The sequence below is a fragment of the Otolemur garnettii genome, unplaced genomic scaffold, assembly GCF_000181295.1.
Source record: "Otolemur garnettii isolate 467f Iridium unplaced genomic scaffold, OtoGar3 scaffold00006, whole genome shotgun sequence".
Taxonomy (NCBI): Eukaryota; Metazoa; Chordata; class Mammalia; order Primates; family Galagidae; genus Otolemur; species Otolemur garnettii.
The window spans coordinates 26,493,884-26,511,781 of NW_003852401.1; the positions used below are offsets into that span (position 1 = coordinate 26,493,884).

Below are 17,898 nucleotides of genomic sequence, written 5' to 3' on the forward strand. Positions count from 1 at the left end.
GGGTAGAGTGCCGTGGCATTACAGCTCACAGCAACCTCCAACTCCTGGGCTCAAGCGAGTCTCCTGCCTCCGCCTCCCAAGTAGCTGGGACCACAGGCGCCCGCCACAACGCCTGGCTATTTTTTGGTTGCAGCCGTCATTGTTGTTTGGCGGGTCCGGGCTGGGGATTCGAACCCGCCACCTTAGGTGTACGTGGCTGGCGCCTTAGCCGGTTGAGCTATAGGCGCCGAGCTGCTATACACTCTTCATAATTTTCCCTGTCAGTGCCTGAGCGATATTCCGTAAATCAATACATCACACTTTATTTAACAGTATCTCTTTATTGGATGTTTATAAAGACTGTTTTTATATTTTTATCTTTTAAGTAAAGGCCACCGCAGGAAGTATCTACATAAATATCTCTTCCCCCCTTTGAAAGATTATTTCTTTGAGAATAATTCTGAAAAATGGGAGAGATAGAAAATTATTAAGAAAAGTTATAAATATTTTTCAGATTCTTAACTCTGGGCTTATAACTTGAGGGCACTGACTACATTGTATTCATTTCTTTATCAGTAGGGTCTTCTGTATTGCTATGGAATATGGTAGACACTCAATAAAATGGGTTGAATGACTATATAAATTTTAATAAGAGCATATGAAAAAGAACTTATCATGGCTCTGGATAATAATATAAGTGTAATTATTGTCCTTTGTTGTTCTTCTCTTGATCTCTCTATTGAAGTTGTAAAGCTGAGAGTTATTTTTCATTCCTTCTTCATTGCTTCTGTAGTAGTTATTTATTGCTACATAAGAAATTACCATAAAACTTAGTGGCTTAAAACAGCAATACATATTTATTATTTCACAATTTTTGTGAGGTTGGAGACAGGAGATGGGTTTCTCTGGCTCAGGAACTCTCTTGAGGTCATAGTCACACGTTGATAGGGCTTTGTCAATGAAGGCTTGAAGTATCTGGGGCTTCACTGCAAGATGGCTCAGTCATCATGGCAAAGTGGTGCTGGCTGTTGGTGGGAAGCCTTGGTTTGGTTCTACAGGGCTCCTGGGTGTCTTCATGACATAGTGGCTGGCCTCTCCCAGAATGAGCAGTCTAAGAGACCAAGGCAAAAGTGTCCATGTCATTTGTGGCCTCATCTTGGAAGTCACACACTATGCTTCTGCACTATTACACTGGTCGCCCAGATCTACACTGTTCTGTGTGAGAGGGGACTGCACAAAGGCACAAATGCCAGAAGACAGTGGTTGGGGCTATTTTGAGGCTGGTGACTACAGCTTCTCTTTTTCATATTCCAGTCACTGTATATTCTGCTCATTCTCCTTCCAGAAATCTGTGTGAAGTTGAATAATACTCCTTCATTTCTGGGGTCTCTATCCTAGTCCTAGGTACTATCAACACTCCACTAAGACTGCCTCCCATCTGATCTTGTTCCTTCTCATCTTGTTACTCTTCTATATATTTTACATACAGCAATCATTCATAATTCATTCATTTTTTTCCAGGAATTCATTCAGCAATTATCTGTTGTACATTTACCACATGCCAGGTTTGTTCTAGGTTTTTGAAACAGTCCTTGAGGCTTGTATACAGCGGGGAAATAAATAACATGGAAAATACTAGGTGGTGATATGTGTGCTAAGGAAATCATAGCAGTTAAGGGAAATAGAGAACAATAGGAAGGTTATGGACTTGTGGGTACTGCATTATATAGGGCGTCAAGGGTGCTATTGTTGCTTAGGTAACACTGAAACAGAAACTGGGGAGCAGGTATGTGAATACCTGGGTAAGAATATTCTAAGCAGAGGGAGAGAAAATACAAAGTCACTGAGGCAGATTCGTGTTTAGTGTGTTTGAGGAAGAAACAACAAGCCAGCCACTATGGCTGAACAGAAGGAAGGTGAGAAGTGGCAGGTGATAGGAGTAAGATCATGTAGGGCCTTGTAGACTCTTGACGAGGACTTTGGTGTTTATTTGCTAATAATTTGTCTATTCTATTGGAAATATACACTCTGGGGATGTGGTGTATGGGCCTTTCCACACTAAATCATCCTAAGACTGTCTTGCTTTTGGAATTCTCATGTTGGCTCTTTACCTGTCTTCTATATCTTTTTTTCCTCTGTATCTTCCCTCTTGTTATAGCTGGCCCATGATAACCTGTAGCAATGTTGGTGCCAGGGTAACTTTGCTGTTGGACTAGATGCCAGAGCTTCTTTTGGCTTGTGGGATACATTAGTACTCCTCAAATGAATTATCTGAGAGGAAAAGAAGGGATCTTGTTAAAATGAAGGTTCTTATTTGGTAGGTCTTGGGTGGGCTTTGAAGTTCTACATTTCTATCAAAGTTGTAGGTGATGCCCATGGTGCCCGTACTGGGAGTAGTAATAAGGCAGCTTGATTGCCAAAGCTGGCTGAACATTGGAATCACACGTGAAGACTTAAAAGCTGCTAAGCCTGGATCTTGCCCCCAGACATTGCAATATAATTAGTCTAGAATGTAGTCTGAGTAGTGAGATTTTGAAAACGTCATAAGTGACTCTAATTTGTGGAAATATTAAAAAAAACTACTGGATTGGATGATATGGAACCCTACTTTAAAAAAGGTGTAGTGAGTAATGTTCTTCAGGATTATGTTACTGTCTTTTTACAAAGTTAGTTTTGTAGCTACAGGGAGTCTGGCCACACCCATGGAGGACCTCCGGATCTTGGCTTAGCAATGACTAGATGATTTCTCCAATGTTCTCAGCACTTGCTGTCACTTAGCAGCAGAAATAGAATGCCTATCTTCAGGAGAGCAGTATTTACTGAAAAGTATAGTTAAAGTGTGTCTGCTGATGGTGAGTTATAGTAAACCAGGTCCCTGCTCTGTGAGTTTGTTCCCAGGCTGAGAGAGCAGGGCAAGAAGAGAAGCACTCTTTTCTATATTCTTGTCATTTCTAGCATGCTCAAGTTCATAGTTTCTGAGTCAGTACCAAATTAAAAGCTTCCTGGGCAGTTCAGGCTAACCCCTTGGTCATCAAAAGCAGATGTTTCAAACTACTGAAGAGCACTGAGGCATATCCTATCTACTTACTAATCATTGACTACTAGAGGGGGTTTCCCCAAATGGTCTTGGAGACGTTGGGCAAGAGAGAGAATCCCAGAGCTCTTCCTGTTCCTCCTCCCCAAACTAAAGCTCATTCATTTCCTTTTGGCAAGACAGAACCTGGAACACTTTCCTCTTGAAATCCTTTCAGTCCCTTGCAAGAAGATTGACTTTTTTTTCCCCCTGGATGATCTAGATTGGACGACTTATTATTGGACAGAATGGCATCTTGTCAACACCTGCAGTTTCCTGCATTATCAGAAAGATCAAGGCAGCTGGTGGAATCATCCTAACAGCCAGCCATTGCCCTGGAGGACCAGGGGGGGAGTTTGGAGTGAAGTTTAATGTTGCCAATGGAGGTATGTGGTTCAGAATATACCTTTATAATGATGATTTATTTCCTCCTATATTATCATAGTCTTACAATGACCCTCTGATGGTAGACAAGCAAGGTTGAGAGGAAATGGCTCAGAAAAATCCTATGAGGTGCCCACAATGGTCTGACGAGGAAGTGGCATATGAGCTCTTGGACTCATTTGGCTGGTCTCTTGTTCTCCTGCATTCCTCAGCATAGTGAAATGGTTAATGGTTGATACTTATCTGATATAAAAGGACTTTGATTTTAAAGTTGAAACATGCCTGGAAGGTTACTTAGACCATTCCCCTCATTTTACAAATGGACAAATTGAAGCTCTGAGAAGCCAAGTTATTGCTGAAGGCCACACAGCCATTCAGGGTCAGACAAGTGATTTTTAGCTTAAGTCTCAGCTCTCACTTTCCTACAGTGTTAACTTTCTGTCACTGAACAGCGTAGAATTGTTTCATTTTTTTCCCTATATTTATTGCATTTTACTCTTTGGAGGGGGAGAAAGTATATAGTGAATTTCTTGAAAAAAAATTGAACATTCATAAAAATAGGGAGAATAATTGGCACCATGTATCCATTACCTAGTTTTTCCATTTCACTTATCATTTTTTTCCTAAAGAATTTTAAGGCAAATATAGCATGAGGACATAAGCTTTGTTATGTATCTCTTAAAAATAAAGACATATTCTTGTATAACTACATTAAAATACCTAATAAAAGGAATAATTCTTTAATATTATGATCTTTATCTTTAGTCAATCTTTAGTCAAACTTTCCCTGTGATCCCAAAACGTTATTTACAGTTGTTTTATTCAAACCAGGAGGCATCTCAGAACCATGTGTTTGGTTGTTGAGTCTCATAAATCTTTTAAAATCTAAAACATTGAGTCTGCTTGTGTATGTGGGTGGGAGCTGCATTTTAACTAACAACAATTAGCATTATGAATTATTTCTGGTTCTAGGCAAAATAGTGCATTCTGAAGGGAAAGTTTATTATGCTTCCCTCCTTGCAGCTACTTTATTTATTATCCTACCAATAAACTTTATTCATTTTGAGTGTTTACAAAAAAGAACGATCATAATAAAAAACTACAACAGATGCACAAATAAAAAAGAGAAAGGAATCAAACTTAACACTACAGAAAATCACCAAATCACAAAAGTAGACAACAGGAGAGGAAGAAAGGAATGAATAATTTCTAAAGCAACCAGAAAACAATTAAAATGGAAGGAGTAATTATTACCTATCAATAATCACCTTGAATGTTAAGTGGATTACTATAAGTTCCCAGTAAAAGACTTAGAGTGGTTGAGTGGATGAAAACAAAAGATCCAATTATGTAATGTCTACAAGAGACCCATTTTAGTTTTAAGAACACATATAGGTCAAAAGTTAAAAGGAGAATATATTCCATTTGAAGAGTAACCGAAAGAGAGCATGGGTAGCTACATTTATAACAGATAAACAGATTTCAAGTCAAAAACTGTTGCAAGAGATAAAGAAGGTCATTATTTAATGACAAAGAGATCAATTTACCAAGCAGACAAAACAATTATAAATTTGTATGTACCCAACATCAAAGCACCTAAATGTTAAAAGCGAATATTAATGGACATGAAAGAAGAAATAGATAGCAATACAAAAATAACAGGAAACTTAGATACTCCACTTTCAACAATGAATAGACTAATAAGACAGAAAATTAACAAGAAAGTTCTTAAATTGAACTGAACTTGAGACCAAATGGATCTAATAGACATGTAGAGAATTTTCTATCCAATGGCAGCAGGATATACATAATTCTCTAGTGCACATGAAATATTCTCCAGGATAGATCATGTTAGGCCATAAAACAAGTCTTCATGAATTCAAAAAGATTCAAATCATATCTAGTATTTTTCCAACCATAATAGCATGAAACTAGAAATCAATAAACAGGAATCTTGGAAAATATACAAATATGTGGAAATTAAATTATATGTCCAACAGGACAAAGGGGAAATACAAACAATCTGCAGACATGGCAATGGAAATACAACATGTCAAAACCCTTGGGATGCAGCAAAAGCAATTCTAAGAGGGAAATTTATAGGAATAAATGCCTGGATTAAAAGATATGGTATATGTATACTATAGAATACTACCCAGCCCAGCCACAAACAAGATGAATTAATGCCTTTTGCAACAATTTATATGGAACTGGAGACTAGGAGAACTACCACATGTACTCATTATTAAATTAGAACTAACTGATGAGCACAGATGTACACAGAGGAAAGAAAATTCAGTGGAAATCAAGCAGAGGGAAAGGAGAGAGAGGAGGAACAAAAACCTACCTAATGGTTACAATGAGCACTATTTGGATGAGAGACACACCTATAGCCATGACCCAAGCAATACAGAAATGATCCTTGTTATGAAAACCATTTGTATCCCCTTAATATTTTAAAATTAAGAAGAAGATCTCAAGTAAATAGTCTAACATTACACCTCAAGGACCTAGAAATTAAAAAACAAATTGATGATCCATGTAATGAAAACCTTTTGTACCCCCTTAATATTTTAAAATTAAAAAAAATCTAAACCCAAGTGAGGAGAATGGAGGAAATAATGAAGATCAGAACAGAAATAAGTCAAATAGAGAACAGAAAAAGCCATGGGGGAAAAAAAATCAATAAAACCAAGAGTTAGTTGAAAAAATAAAATCACCTAACCCCTGGTTGGACTAAGAAAATAGAAAGAAGATTTAAATAAATAAAATCAGAAATGAAAGTGGAGATGTTACAATAAATGCCTCATAAATAAAAGACATCATAAAGCACTATGAGTTTATGAACAATTATATGCCAACAAACTGGAAAATCTTGGGTAGATGAATAAATTCCTAGAAAAAATATAACCTACCAAAATTGAGTCAGGAAGAACAGGAAGTTTGAACAGACCAATCACAAAGAGATTAAAGAAGTGATTAAAATCCTTCCAACGTAGAATAGCCTGGGACTTGTGGCTGAATTTAAATTACTAAACATTTAAAAAAGAATTAGTACCAATACTTCTTAAACTCTCTCCCAAAAATACAGCTAGAGGGGAATACTTGCAAATACATTCATTGAGGCCAGAATTACACCTTGATACCTAAGACAGACAAAGATACTTCAAAAAAAAAGAAAACTATTGGCAAATGTCTTTGATGAACATTGATACAGAAATCCTCCATAAAGTTTTAGGAAACCTCATTCAACAACACATCAACAAGATTATACATTGTGACCAAGTGAGAATTATCCTTGGTGTGCAGGGCTGGTTTAACATGTCCAAATCAAGGGTACATGTGAAATTTACTAGGTGTAGAATATAAATATCTTAACACAATAATTAAGAAAATGCTGTGAAGGCTATGTTAACCAGTTTGATGATAACATTTCAAATTGTATGTAAAACCAGCACATTGTAGCCCATGATTGCATTAATGTACACAGCTATGATTTAATAAAAAAAAAAACATATCCAAATCAATCAATGTGATACATCACATTAACAGAATGCAAGATGAAAAACACATGATCATCTCACTTGATAGAGGAAAAACATTTGACAAAGTTCAGCATCCTTTCTTGTTAAAACCTTTAATAGTTTAGGTATAAAAGGAAAGTTCCTTAATATAATAAAGGCCATTAATTAAAAACCCACCCCTAACATCGTAACAATGTTATGGGAACAACTGAAAACTTTTCTACTAAGATCTGGCACAGGCATTAATACCCTTTCACCATTTTTTTAATTTGTTTTTTATTAGATCATAATTGTGTACATTAATTCTCTCATAGGATACAGTGTGTTACTTCTATATGCAGTTTGGAAAACTCTCCTCCAAGTAGCTAACATAGCCATCATGCCTTTCTCATAATTGTTATGTTAAGACATTTATATTCAACCTTTAGACAAATTCACACGTACCCAAATAGGATAAATTATAGACGTGATCCCCACAATATCATTCTCTTCACCCATCCTCCCCCCCTTCACCACTTTTATGCAGCATAGTACTTGAAGTACTAGCAAGAGCAATTAGACAAGAAAAAAACATAAAAGGCAACCAAATTGGAAAGGAAGAAGTAAAATGATCTCTATTTGTGTTTTCTACATAAAGGATTATGTCATCCTCTATAATCTTCTAAGTAGAAAGCCCTAACGATTCCACAAAAAACTGTTAGAACTCGTAAATTAATACAGTAAATTTCAGCAGACAAAATCAACCACAAAATCAGTAGCATTTCTATACACAAATAATGGCCTAGCTGAAAAAGAAAGCAAGAAAAAAAATCCCATTTACAATAGCATGTAGGTGATAAAAAGATATGTACACCAAAAACTATAAAACATTGGTGAACAAAGTTTAAGAAGGTACAAATAATAGGAAGATATCCTGTGTTCAAGGATTGAAAGAATTAATAATTGTTAAAGTCTCCATACCACTCAAAGCAATATATAGATTTAGTACAAAACCTGTCAACATTCCAACAACATTCTTCACAGAAATAGAAAAACAATAATTCACGTGGAACTGCACACTCCACCATCCCCCCCATAACCAAAGCAATACTGAGAAAAACAAAAACAAAGTTGATAGCTTCCTAGTTTAAAACAGTATTACAAACTGTAGTAACCAAAACAGTATGGCATTGGCATAGAAATGCAAACAGAGATGACTAGGATAGAATAGAGAGCCCAGAAATAAATCCGGTCACATGTGGTCAACTAATTTTTGACAAGGGCACCAAGAAGACACAATGGGGAAAGGATAGTCTCTTCAATAAATGATGCTGGGAGAACTGGATTTCTACCCGCAAAGGAAGGAAATTGTATCCTTATCTTAGACCACACACAAAAGTACACTCTACATGGATAAAAACCCCAAATGTAAGACCTGAAACTGTAAAATTCCTAGAAGAGAACGTAGGAGAAAATATCCTTGATGTTGGCCTTGGTAATGATTTTCTTTTGGATATTACCAAAATTTCAGGCTACAAAAGCAAAAATAAATAAATGAGACTACATCAAACTAAAAAGCTTCTGTACAGCAAAGGAAAAAAATTAACAAAATGAAAAGGCTACAAGCCTACAAAATGCTCTTTACATATACTTAGAGGACAGGACCATTTGGAGCATGTTTTTAGTTTTTATTTTATTTTACTTATTTGTTTATTTAGTTTTGAGACAGTGTCTCAAGCTGTCGCCCTGGGTAGAGTGCTGTGGCGTCAATGCTCACAGCAACCTCCAACTTTAGGCTTAAGCGATTCTCTTGCCTCAGCCTCCCAAGTTGCTGGGACTATAGGCGCCCTCCACAACGTCCGGCTGTTTTCAGGTTGTAGTTGTCACTGTTGTTTGGCAAGCCCAGGCTGGATTCAAACCCGCTAGCTCTGGTGTATGTGGCTGCCACCCTAGCCACAGACCTACAGGTGCCAAGCCAGAGCATGTTTTTAATTAGAGGAGAAGATGCTAGTGGCAAGGAGAAACGGAAATGAAGATTAACAAACTGATGTTCTGAATACTTGCAGTGTACTAGGAACCTGCTCAGCACTTTTCATACATTATCTCCTGTAATTTTCATAACAGCTGGATGATGTAACTAAGGAATAAAATGGTTAAAAAAGCTTGACCAGTGTCACATATTTAGTAAGTTGTGGAGCTAATTTAGACCCAAGATGGAAAAGGACAGAACTTCTGAGTAAAAAGGCAAAGACGTGTAAAGAAACATCTTGAACAGAATAGAAGTTTTGGGAAATAGTTGCTTATATCTGTTGAAAAAATTATGAAGATAATAATGGGACAAGAATAGCGAAGAGACTTGGGATAAACAGAAATGATTTGTAAAAGGTACTCTGGGAAATCTGTTGAGGATTCTTAAGAAGTTAGGAGGACCAAGATAGGACCCTCCTTCCTAGGGGAAACCAGCTTGTGTAATTTCATGACTGCTCCCATCAGGTCATGGACGTCTGGGAGTAGAAACAGGTGATGGTGGTATCTTGAGATTGGGGAATGGCCATGTGGGCAAGGCAGGGTGTCCAGAGGGCAAGTTGTTAAGTGTCCAAGCCGACATCAGGCTGTTAGGATTCACATCCAGCTTCTGTGATGTGACCTTGGTTAAGGTACTTCACCTCTTCCAGGTCCAGCTTCTACATGTGGGAGATGAGGGTAATAATTCTTACTTTTCTGAGTGCCAAATTCCACATAAAGTGTAAAATGTTGTATATGTCAGTGTCAATAAATGTTGGCTTAAGTTGTTATGCTAACAAAGGCATGGTGCAAATGGTGGGCCACAAGGTCCTTTCTGGGGTGAGAGACCAATGAAACTGAAATAGACAGACGGCCTGGTATGAATTAAGTGACGCAGGCATCAGAATAGGAGAAGTAAGAGTGAGAAGTAAGTTCAGATGTAGGTAACGTGAAATAAAGAGGACTCTCATGGGAATAAAAGATGACAAGGACCTTGGGAGTTGTCAAGGAGTTCAGATGTTGTTGATGAACTCTGAGGTTATCAGCATGGGTGGTTGAGTGGCATCATAGACAATGATGTAGTGTGCTAGAACAAGCTTTACTTTTGGAAACCAGTGATTGCATTGGTATTAGAATTCAGAGAGAATTCTTGGAAATGATGGGCATAGCCAAAGAACATGATGTAGTGCCCGAGGTGTAGGAGATAAAGGGGGGATATTGGTCATTCTCTGATCTGGCAAGCGTAAGAAACAAAAACTGAACAGAATGACTGACTTATTAAGGTTTGTGAAGGGTAAAAAGTGGTAAGAAGTCAAGAAAAGGGTGATGTTCATTTTGTTGAGGTTTTTGCTTTTCCTAAACAAGAGAACTGTTGGTGAGATCTACTGGGCTAGCTTCCCTCCTCCTTACTGGAATGGGGCTATTGTTCTTCTTTTTTATGAGCATTTAGTAGGATACAGTGATGGTATTTTATTCTAAGGCAGTGTTGTCCAATAGAAATACACTGTGAATCACGTATATAATTTATAATATTTCAGTAGCTACATTACAAAAAGTAAAAAGAAGTGAAATTAATAATATATCTTGTTTAACCTACTGTATCAAAATATTATCATTTTAACATATTATCAATATAAAAATCATTAATGCAATTTATTATATTTTCCTTCTAATTCTCTGAAGTTTGGTGTGCACTTTACCATTATAGCACATCTCAGTTTGATTAGCCACATTTCAAGAGCTCAAAAGCCAAATGTAACTGTGGAATTCAAGAGCGTAGCGCTAAAGACTGGAATATAAAATAAATGAAGAAATAATTTTTGTCCAGTAGAAAGTGACAGTATAGTTGGCAAGTAGGATTCTTGCACAAAGCCATTATTTACATTTTAGATCTTTCAATCTACTTATTTGATTCCCAGCCTTGTTGTAAAAAAGGAAAAAATCTAAAGTGACTTGCGTTAAGATACATACGTTAAAAAGAAAAAAAAAGAACAAGCGTTGATTTCATGTTCAATTCATTTAAGGTCTGTCACTTCTCAGTTGTCAACTTGACCTTCTGAACTCCGTTTTAAAACCTTGAGAGTAACAAGAGAATGTGAATCGGGGAGAATAATTACTCTACCCTGTTAAGCTCACATATCAACAAGGCAGCAGAGTTGGGAGCAGCAATCATACTTTCTTTCTCCAGGTACACTTGGGAAGCTGCCGTGTGAATCTGGGATCCCTCACTTCTGTCCAGTGCATATCCTGTTTGTGTCTCATATCCTGAATAAAGCTGATTACATAACCGGGTCTCCCTGGCAGGTGTGAGACTATTTTTAGGGAAGATGTATCATTGCTTAGAAGTAGATTAAAACAAACAAACATGGGTTGCCAGTCTTCATAGAACAGGTGAAGCTGACCAAATTCCCTCCATGGTGGATGAACACAGCATAAGAAATACCAAGGCTAATTGAATGTGCGCATTGTTTAGAGAACAGATGAATCTCTCCTGTAGTGGGAGAGGATGGTAACATTCCTCTGATTGAAATTCCTGAGACGTTTAAAAAAATGTCTGTTTGGTATTCACATTTTAGGTCCTGCACCAGATGTTGTCTCAGACAAAATCTATCAGATCAGCAAAACAATCGAGGAATATGCCATATGTCCTGATCTTCGAATTGATCTGTCTCGACTAGGAAGACAAGAATTTGATCTGGAGAACAAATTCAAACCATTCAGAGGTAATAGAGCAATTATGTTTTCAAGAAGTCAGAATACTTCTTTGACAGAGGTGACTGTTGTTTCTGCAGGGAAGTGCACGCATGAAAACTGTTGAATTACCAATCTCGGGTGAGTCTTGATAAATATGCCGGTGCTGAACGTGGTCCAAACAGAAATGAGAGTAGCCAGGATATTCAGAACTGGAGACTTAAAAATCACTTCTCAAACTCTGTGTCATTTATAACCTAGGAAACATTTCTTGGCTGAATCCAGGAGAGCATTCCAAGAATAGGCTGTGAATTGTAAAAACTTGTTTTTTATTTTCTAAGTAATTAAGGTGAAGATTCTGGGATAGCTTAGATAGCTAAGAAGAGACCTACCAGGTCAGTGCGGTTATTAAACTTCTCATGGAAAGTAAGAGTTCATTTTCTAAGCCAGAACCGTGCAGATCAGCCTAATGTAATGCACAGTTTATTGATCCCCTGCTGTATACTAAGCTCTGTGTTAGGAGATTTTACAAAGGAATTCAGTAACTACCAAACATATTTATGCAAGCAGTTCAAGAATTAAAGAACCAGGCTCAGCGCCTGTGGCTCAAGCAGCTAAGGCGCCAGCTACATACACCTGATCGGGCAGGTTGGAATCCAGCTGGGGCCCACCAAACAACAATGACGGCTACAACCAAAAAATAGCTGGGCATTATTGTGGCAGGCGCCTGTGGTCTCAGCTACTTGGGAGGTGGAGGCAGGAGAATCGCTTGAGCCCAGGAGTTGGAGGTTGCTGTGAGCTGTGATGCCATGACACTCTACCCAGGGTGACAGCTTGAGGCTCTGTCTCAAAAAAAAAAAAAAAAAAAAAAATAAAAAAACAAAAGGAAAATGGCAAAAAATATGTTGTAAAGGGAATACAACTTCTAAAGGACTCAGAATGTAGCTTTTCATATTAGAGATTAATTTTGAAACGTATACTAACAGCATTAATACCATGTATGTACACATCATTCGCCCCCCGCCCCCCGTTTTATCCTGTTGCTTTTTTCCTGGAAGACATTCAAGTAGCAATAGAACTAACACGTTTTGCTCTGTTCGTGCTCCTCTAAGCTTGAATCCCGTTTCTGCTAAGGTGGTATCATCATTTGACAAGTAGTTTACCTTAGACACAAAACGATACCTGATACATGGCCTCTTGATACTTTAGGGACAGAGAAATTTTTAAAATGGATTGTGTTGGGGGTCACAGTGTTGGACCCAGGCTACCAAATTTTTCTTGAAAAGTTTTGAGTCTATTGTTTGCTCAGTGTGCAGATATTGAAAGTCATGTGATGCTCACTGGAAGCAACAGTCTCTGCTTTTACTAATCTAGCTGGAGCGTGCACATGAATATGCATGCATACATGTGGAATGGCTAGACAACTGGAGGTGAGGATGTGTTACAGAAACACAGTGATTTGAGCATGCTTGATTACATGTGTTTGGAAGGACTGGGCTATACAATGACTGAGAAAAATCAGGCTTTGCTATCAGGAAGAAGCTTCCTTTCCTTTTCTCTTTCTTTTCCTTTCCTTCCCCTTCTCTTTTCTTTCCTTCCCCTTCCCTTTTCCTTTCCCTCCCCTTCGCTTTCCCCCCTCCCCTCCACTTTCCCTTCCTCTTCCACTTTCCCTTTCCCTTCCCTTTCCTTTCATCTCCACAATTTTTATGGTTATCCAAGAGACCCAAATCTTTGGTGAGCTCATCAGGTTCGTTGCTGCAGCCACATTGCTAGTTGGATACATTTTCTAAACTAACGATACCCAGGAAGTAGGTGGAGGGATTCCCTGGCTCCCAAGAAAAAATTTGGAGATAATCATTTGAGATAATATATTTGCTGTATTCTTTGTTTCAGATGTTGAAACAAGCAAATCTTGAGTTGACTGAAAACAAATCAGTCCTTGGCATTACAACCTTAAAGTGTCAAAAGCATGAACTATTTTTTTTTTTTGTGACAGAGTTTTACTATGTTGCCCTTGGCAGAGTGCTGTGGTGTCATACCTCACAGCAACCTCAATGGTTCTCTTGCCTCAGCCTCCCAAGTAGCTAGGACTACAGGTGCCCACCACAACACCCGGCTGTCTTTTGGTTCTGGTTGTCATTGTTGTTTGGCAGGCCCAGGCTGGGTTCGAACCCACCAGCTCTGGTGTATGTGGCTGGAACCCTACCTGCTGAGCTACAGGCGCCGAGCCAAGAACATGAACTATTTGAGCTTGAACATGTGAACTTTGAATTCTCACTGACTTTTTGCTTCCCTGTTTTGCACATTTCTGTTTGTATTATTTTTTTGTAAAGCTAAATGTATTTAGGCAAATGGTTGAAGAACTGAAGAACTAGAATAAAATTGCCAAAAATATTATATCATAATGTCAAATGAAACTTGTATAGTATTCAGGGAGCAACCTTTTATTTCACAATTTTTTTACTGTGGATTAATTTATAATTATAGGTTAGTATGCCTTTGTATTATATTTGACACAAATACTACATTAATTTAAGTTAAAGGAAATGTATTTTTAGATGTGTCCTTGACCAGATGAAGGAATAATTTTATATCAGACATTAGAATTTCATCCATTAAATGTTGCACCTGGATTTATTGAAAATGATTGAAGATAGGTTGGTAATTTCTTCAATATAGGTTTAAATATGTCAGAATTGCAAAGCAGTTATGTATTTGAAAAACTTGCAAAATAGTATTCATAAGTTTCAAAATTAATTACAAAGTTAACAGTCAGGGTTCCTGGGAAAATCTTAGTGCCTAAAAAATCAAATTTTTACTACTTCTAGTAGGAAAAATGCTTTCAGAGTATTAATTATATACTGATGGTGAAGTTTGAAAAATGGGATGTATTCTGGGTTGTTAGTATGTCAAATAAATGGAGAAGACTTATTTTGGATTCTTGGTCCCTGGGTGATGCCAGATATTGGTGAGCATTTGTGTTTAATGGGTATTTATAGATATTTGCCATTCACCCAGAAATTGGGTACTAGTTTGGGAATGAAAGATTTCATGCGAACTCAGGAATATATTCTTCATCACCAATTCTGCACTTGATTCTGTTAGGCACAATGGCATTTGGACAATCGGGGTCACTTCTTAGGTCACTCCTTGATTTGTTTCAGACCAGCTGAGTCATTCTTTGGACAACTCTCCCAGGGAAGGCAGCTGGATGTGCCAAGATGTCTCTTAGCATTGAGATGTGTACATTGTTTGGAAGAGGGGGTGGCAGAACAAAGGTGGGGGCAGAGGTAACAGGGCTCATTTTTATGTTAGTTTATTCTAGTGTACAATTTTTCACTTGCAAAGAATTTAGCATGTGAAAAGTTTGTAGTATTTAGATTGTGATTTGACTTGTGATTTTGTCTATACACAGAGGGTTTACTTCTGTACCATGTGAGGTAATGATGGAATTGTTAGAATTTCATGCTATTAGGGTAGGGTAGTGGTTCTTTTTTATGCTTCCAAGTATCTTCCCTGGGGATACAGTCACTGACATTTTCTTTTATTTTCCTATCTTTAGTGGAGATAGTGGACCCCGTGGACATCTATCTCAACCTCCTTCGAACCATCTTTGACTTTAATGCCATCAAGAGTTTGCTGACTGGGCCCGGCCAACTGAAGATCCGCGTTGATGCAATGCATGGAGGTCAGCCCCTGGTTTTCTGTAACTCAATGGGCAAGAAACGTGGAGACCTCTAGACATGTTGGGTTTTTGAGATTATGAGGAAGGTTGGATTCATAGATATTCACACAACATGGATATGCTCAGCTATTTGGAATGTTCTGAAAAACGTCAGGACTGTAATTTCTCTCTTATGATGTAAATGGAAACAAAAGTTGAACAAATGAGTTTGATGGTATATTGCTTAGAGTGTGGATAGAGTGAAATTGTAGTTATTTATTTATTTGAGATCACGATACCTGCCATAGTTTAAATAGATGGTTCAGGGTTTGCTATGAAAAAAATCTATCCCCAACTCCTTTCTTCCTCTCATTTCCCACTTTCAGGAATTTACAACTGTTTTAGCTGTGTTTTTTTTAGTATTTATATCCCTATGACCAAATCCCAATGTCTGTGTAGCTCCTTGGAGATTTTTCAGCTTTGAGCTCTACAGACTACACACTGTGAAAGGTGAGTTTGTAGTTCTTTTTCACCCTCACCACCCACCAATCCAAGCACACTTCCCTAATTTGGTAAGATCAGTAACCGGTGTTGACCTTGTCACAGCACTGCTGAGCCATGTAAGATTTTGTATCTCCTTTACTGCACAACTTTTTGATTTCCTTGGAATTAGTAATTGTCTTATTTTCTCATTGCTTGATTTTTATTAAATGTATTTACCATTATTAACCTCCTGGACTCTCCCCAGGGTCTAAGTGTTCTCTTATTTTATTTTCCCGGAGACCTCTGACCCGCTCTACTCTGTTGTCCTGGAATCTCCCCTATCATCATGATAGGAATTTTCTTTACTTTTTAAAATTTGAATTTCCTGTTTTCTGGTTCTTTTGTCTTCTACTTTCTTTACTTATTCCTACATTTTCAAGGAACATGTTTCCAGGAAGTCTGTGAGAGAAAACTCACGGCAGGTGATTGTTTTGAGTCATTGCATATCCAAAAGTCTTTTTTTTTTTTTTTTTCTGTGCTCACTCTTAATTGCTATTTGCCTGGGAATAAAAATCTAATCAGGGATTATTTTCTTTCAGAAGTTTGAGGGCGCTGCTCTCTTGCCTTATAACTGTTGGTCTTGAACTTGAGAAATCAGATACTATTCTGATTTTTAATCCATTTGTATGAAACCTTTCTTTTGTCTTCTGTGGAGGCGTTTAGGACCTTTGACTTATCTCCAGTGTTCCTCTATTCTACAATAATGAATCTTAGTATGAAAATATTTATGTGTATTGTGCTGGAAAATTTCTTGAATTACTTTCTGAATAATTTCCTCCCTTATTTTCTCTTGGCTTTGTTTCCAAAATGGATATTGTTTAGATTTTATCCCTCCTGAATTGACCCTTTAATTATTCTATTTTTTTTCCCTTCCCAATTTTCCATCTTTTTATTTTGTTCTACTTTCTGGGAGATATCTTCAACTTTATCTTCCAGTCCTTCCATTAGGTTTTTCAGTTCTACTATCACTTTAAAAAAATATTTTTTTTTTGCAGTTTTTGGCCAGGGCTGGGTTTGAACCTGCCACCTCCAGCATATGAGGCCTGCTCCCTACTCCTTTAAGCCACAGGCGCCACCCTACTATCACATTTTTAATTTCCCTCTTATTTTTTTCTGGTTTTCCAACTATTCTATCATTTAAAAATAGCATCCTAGTCATGTTCTGTTGAGGCTGTATATTTTTAAAGTTAGGTTTACTGGGGTGTAATTTATATATAGTAAAAATCACATAAAACTCATTCCTTGCAGGTGTACTGTTTGATAAAATTAGACAAACATATACAATTAAGCTATGGGATATTTTTGTCCTTTTTTCTTTTTTTTTTTTTTTTGAGACAGAGTCTCACTCTGCCACCTTGGGTAGAGTGCTGTGGCATCATAGCTCACAGCAACCTCAAACTCTGGAATGGAGTGATCCTCTTGCTTTAGCCTCCCAACTATAGGCGCCTGCCACAATGCCTGGCTAGTTTTTCTATCTTTAATAGAGACAGGGTCTCACTTTTGCTCAGACTAGTCTCGAACTCCTGAGCTTAAGGGATCCATCCATCTGGGCCTCCTAGAGTGCTAGGATTACAGGCATGAGCCACTGCGCCCAGCCCAAGGGTACTCCATGAAGCCAAACAGTTTCTTGTGGCCTTTTGTAGTCACACTCTTATCTCTCCCTTCAGCCCCTGGCAGCCGTTCATCTGTTTTCTGCCTCCATAGTTTTGCCATTTTCAGAAAATCACATAAATGGAAGCACACAATATATAGCATTTCGCCTCAGGCTTCTTTCACTCAGCATAATGTTTATGCAATACGCTTGTGGCATTGCAGAATCAGTAGTTGTTTCTTCTTATCACGGAGTAGTATTTTATTATATTGATACACCACAGTTTATCTATGCATGGATTGATGAAAATGAGGGTTTTCCCTGTTATTTTTGGTTATTATAGATAAAAATGCTATAAACATTCATGAACAAGTCTTTTTTTTTTTTTTTTTTGAGACGGAGCCTCAAGCTATCCCCCTGGGTAGAGTGCCATGGCATCACGTTCACAGCAACCTCCAACTTTCTG

The 17,898-nt window shown here is 37.7% G+C and overlaps 1 protein-coding gene across 1 annotated transcript in view; it reads left to right on the plus strand.

The window, feature by feature from the left end:
• Nucleotides 1-17,898, plus strand: part of PGM5 (phosphoglucomutase 5) — a 170,457-nt gene that overhangs the window by 16,231 nt on the left and 136,328 nt on the right. Inside the window, exons 2-4 of the mRNA XM_003782926.1 lie at nt 3,276-3,438; nt 11,520-11,666; nt 15,197-15,322. Of these exons, the coding sequence (XP_003782974.1) occupies nt 3,276-3,438; nt 11,520-11,666; nt 15,197-15,322 (436 nt within the window). The remainder of the gene's footprint in view (nt 1-3,275; nt 3,439-11,519; nt 11,667-15,196; nt 15,323-17,898) is intronic.